Genomic DNA, 2,847 nt, shown 5'->3' with positions numbered 1-2,847 from the left:
AAAAGTGATATAATTTTGTATAACAAAGTTAATAATTTTCTTTTATTTATAATATATATATATATATATATATATATATATATATATATATATATATATATATATATATATATATATATATATTGCCTTGTATATTGTAGTTAGATAAGATAAGATATTACAACTGTGGGGCATGTTGTCACATTTACGTTACTAGTGCCATGCTACTGCTAAGTTGCTACTGTCTAAGCTACAGGAACTAAAGGCTAAAATCAAGGCTACTCGCCTACATGTAGCCACTGCATGTTTGCGGCTTTGTAAGCTTTGTAAGTTATTCATCACACTCTACTCTGTGATGCAACTGTGATACAGAACATTGAAAATGTGTTTGATTATCTCTTAGAATCCAGCAGAGAGGATCTGTATGAGCAGTCATGGACAGGAGTCTGTTTGTGCTGCTTCTGCTGTCAGGTTGGTGTGGTCATTTGTAATCTGTATTTATGATGATGTGTTCACATATAGATGGTTTAACATGTTGATTTTAACAGGGCTCTTCTGGAGCAGTTCTGCTCTTTCTCGTCCGTACCACTATATAAATGAGAGAATGTCGTGGCCAGAGGCTCAGAGTTACTGCAGAGAGAGATTCACTGATCTGGCTACTGTAGACAGCATGGATGATGTGAACAGGCTGGTGAATATAGTGGATGCTGGATACAGTGGATCAGTGTGGATTGGACTGAAGAGGGGGACACAGAAACGCTGGGGTTGGTCTAACGGTGAAAACACAACTTCTCAGTACTATAACTGGGCTTCAGGACAGCCAAATGAGGATGGAGATTGTGTAGCTACTTATGCCGGTGTTTGGCATGACATGTTATGTAGCTATAAGCGATATTTTTGTGCTACGGTGAGTTCCCTGTTCTTTTAAATTCATAATTGTTCCGTTTAACTCAAAAAGAAGAGCAAGGAGTTGATGCCTTCTTTGTGTCCCTCAATAGAAAATGATGCATACTTCATGGTACTAACTGCTAAAATCTGGACCGACGCTCGGAGCTACTGCAGACAGCATTACACAGACCTGCCCACCATCCACAACTCTAAGGAAAATAACCAGATAAATAAGATTCTTTTATCTGGATATTACATCTGGATTGGTTTGTTCCTGGACTCTTGGGAATGGTCTGATCAGTGGGATCTGAGATTCAAACACTGGGCAGCAAGCCAGCCATCCATGAGTTCTGGTGACTGTGCTGGCATGTCAACAACAGATTCTGGGAAATGGTTTCAACAGAGCTGTGATCTACAGCAGCCTTTTGTCTGCTATGGAGGTGAGTTTCCCCAGTTAATATAATTAAATGATTCAAACAAGAGGTTTGTATATCACTCTTACAACAGACATTACAAACAACTGAAATATTTTTTCCTTCATGGATGTGTCTTTTATTTTGAGCATGACTTTGTATATTTCTATAGATGACAAGAGAAAACAAATTGTGAGATTGAAAGTGACCTGTAATGGAAAATGCACATTGAATGATCCTTCACTACAGACGGCTATTCTGGATGAGGTTTGTATCTGCCTTAAACAGTATTTAGTATAAAATTCTGGTGCAACAACACAGTTTGCCATGTATATGCACTCGATGAAATTGCTGAAGAAGAATGTATTAAATTACCTTAAACCCAAGCACCAATCATTTCATCATCATCATCATCATTATTATTGCTGGTTTTGTTGTTATTTGGGGTTAAAGATGATATGAAGCCTATGTATGTGACATAATTTGTCAGGTTTTATTTGATTCTTTCTTGCTGGTCTTCCAGATAAGTGAAAAGCTGAAGAACATGAGGTTGGAAAGTGAAAGCAAAATAAGCTGGAGAAAGGGGGAAGGTGGAGAGGTGTTTTATCAGGAGAACAACCATACGGTGAATTTAGATAATAAATGTAATAGACATCTGTGACATATTTTTAAAACTTAAACACAGTTTTTTAAAACTTTTTGAAATTTTGCATTCTTACAAGATTATAAGCTATTTTTCTTTTAACCAATTTAATTCAATTATTTTCCTTCAATTTCATTAATTACATTTTCCTAATAATACTGTAGTTTAAATTCACTGTGATTTTTTTTTAACAGTACTTCTGTTCTATATGCAGAGAAGATTTTGAGATGTACTATTTGCATATGTATATGCCCTAATTTAATATGTAAAATATGATGTTATCATTGATATAATACACTTTTAGGAAATTCAGCTGCAATAATTTGGTGCAAATTTTTCCTATTTTAAGATTGCTCCTTTATGTCAGAATATGAATTGTAAAAATACAGAGCTCTGTTCTTTTATATTTCTTCAATTTAAAATAGTAACATTAAAGGGAGTAAAGCCATTCTTTAGATGATTTTGTGTGCTTTGTGTCATTGAAAATAAGAAATTAAATTGAAAAGCATATTCAGCTGTAAAATAAACAAATATTATACCAACAATAACATCTTTGAAAGGTTAACATTAGTGCTATTAATCGATTACATTTTTTTTATGTAATTAATTGAGATTACTTGCATATTAATATATTTATGTTATCATAATTTCACATTGAACCTCCAAATTAATGAAGAAATAACGTAAACATGGTATATTTTAAATACGGTTTAATGGCATCTTTTTACTAAGTAGCATTGCCTGTTAATGAAGGCCAGTCTTATTGATACCAGTAATGTTACTGATATCTCTATTAAATTCTTTGTCCCTTAATTTTAGCCAATAATTATAGCCTTTTAACATTACAGTATAATTGAAAGCCATTATTTTTAACACTTAATACGACAACTTTAAATTTAAGTGAACTTAAAAGTCTTCACATAA

General features: G+C 33.4%; 1 protein-coding gene across 3 annotated transcripts; it reads left to right on the top strand.

Annotated features, from left to right (window-relative positions):
- The first annotated feature begins 401 nt into the window (after nt 1-401).
- Nucleotides 402-1,659, top strand: LOC109087081 (hepatic lectin-like). 3 transcript variants are annotated; one of them, XR_006153098.1, is made up of 4 exons: nt 408-450; nt 528-886; nt 978-1,307; nt 1,453-1,659. XR_006153098.1 is itself a non-coding variant. In XM_042711544.1 (3 exons), the coding sequence occupies exons 2-3, from the start codon at nt 953-955 to the stop codon at nt 1,578-1,580; spliced, it is 483 nt and encodes a 160-aa protein (XP_042567478.1). In that variant the 5' UTR covers nt 402-450; nt 528-952; the 3' UTR covers nt 1,581-1,659. The 3 variants fall into 3 exon arrangements, 2 of the variants coding, with proteins under 2 accessions (XP_042567478.1, XP_042567482.1); XM_042711544.1 differs by having other exon boundaries at nt 402-450; nt 528-1,307; XM_042711548.1 differs by lacking the exon at nt 1,453-1,659 and having other exon boundaries at nt 978-1,427.
- Nucleotides 1,660-2,847: the final 1,188 nt, after the last annotated feature.

The sequence above is a fragment of the Cyprinus carpio genome, chromosome A2 (genome assembly GCF_018340385.1).
Source record: "Cyprinus carpio isolate SPL01 chromosome A2, ASM1834038v1, whole genome shotgun sequence".
NCBI classification, from domain to species: Eukaryota; Metazoa; Chordata; class Actinopteri; order Cypriniformes; family Cyprinidae; genus Cyprinus; species Cyprinus carpio.
Note: the sequence above shows the minus strand (reverse complement) of the source record. Positions and strands in the feature narration are given on the sequence as shown.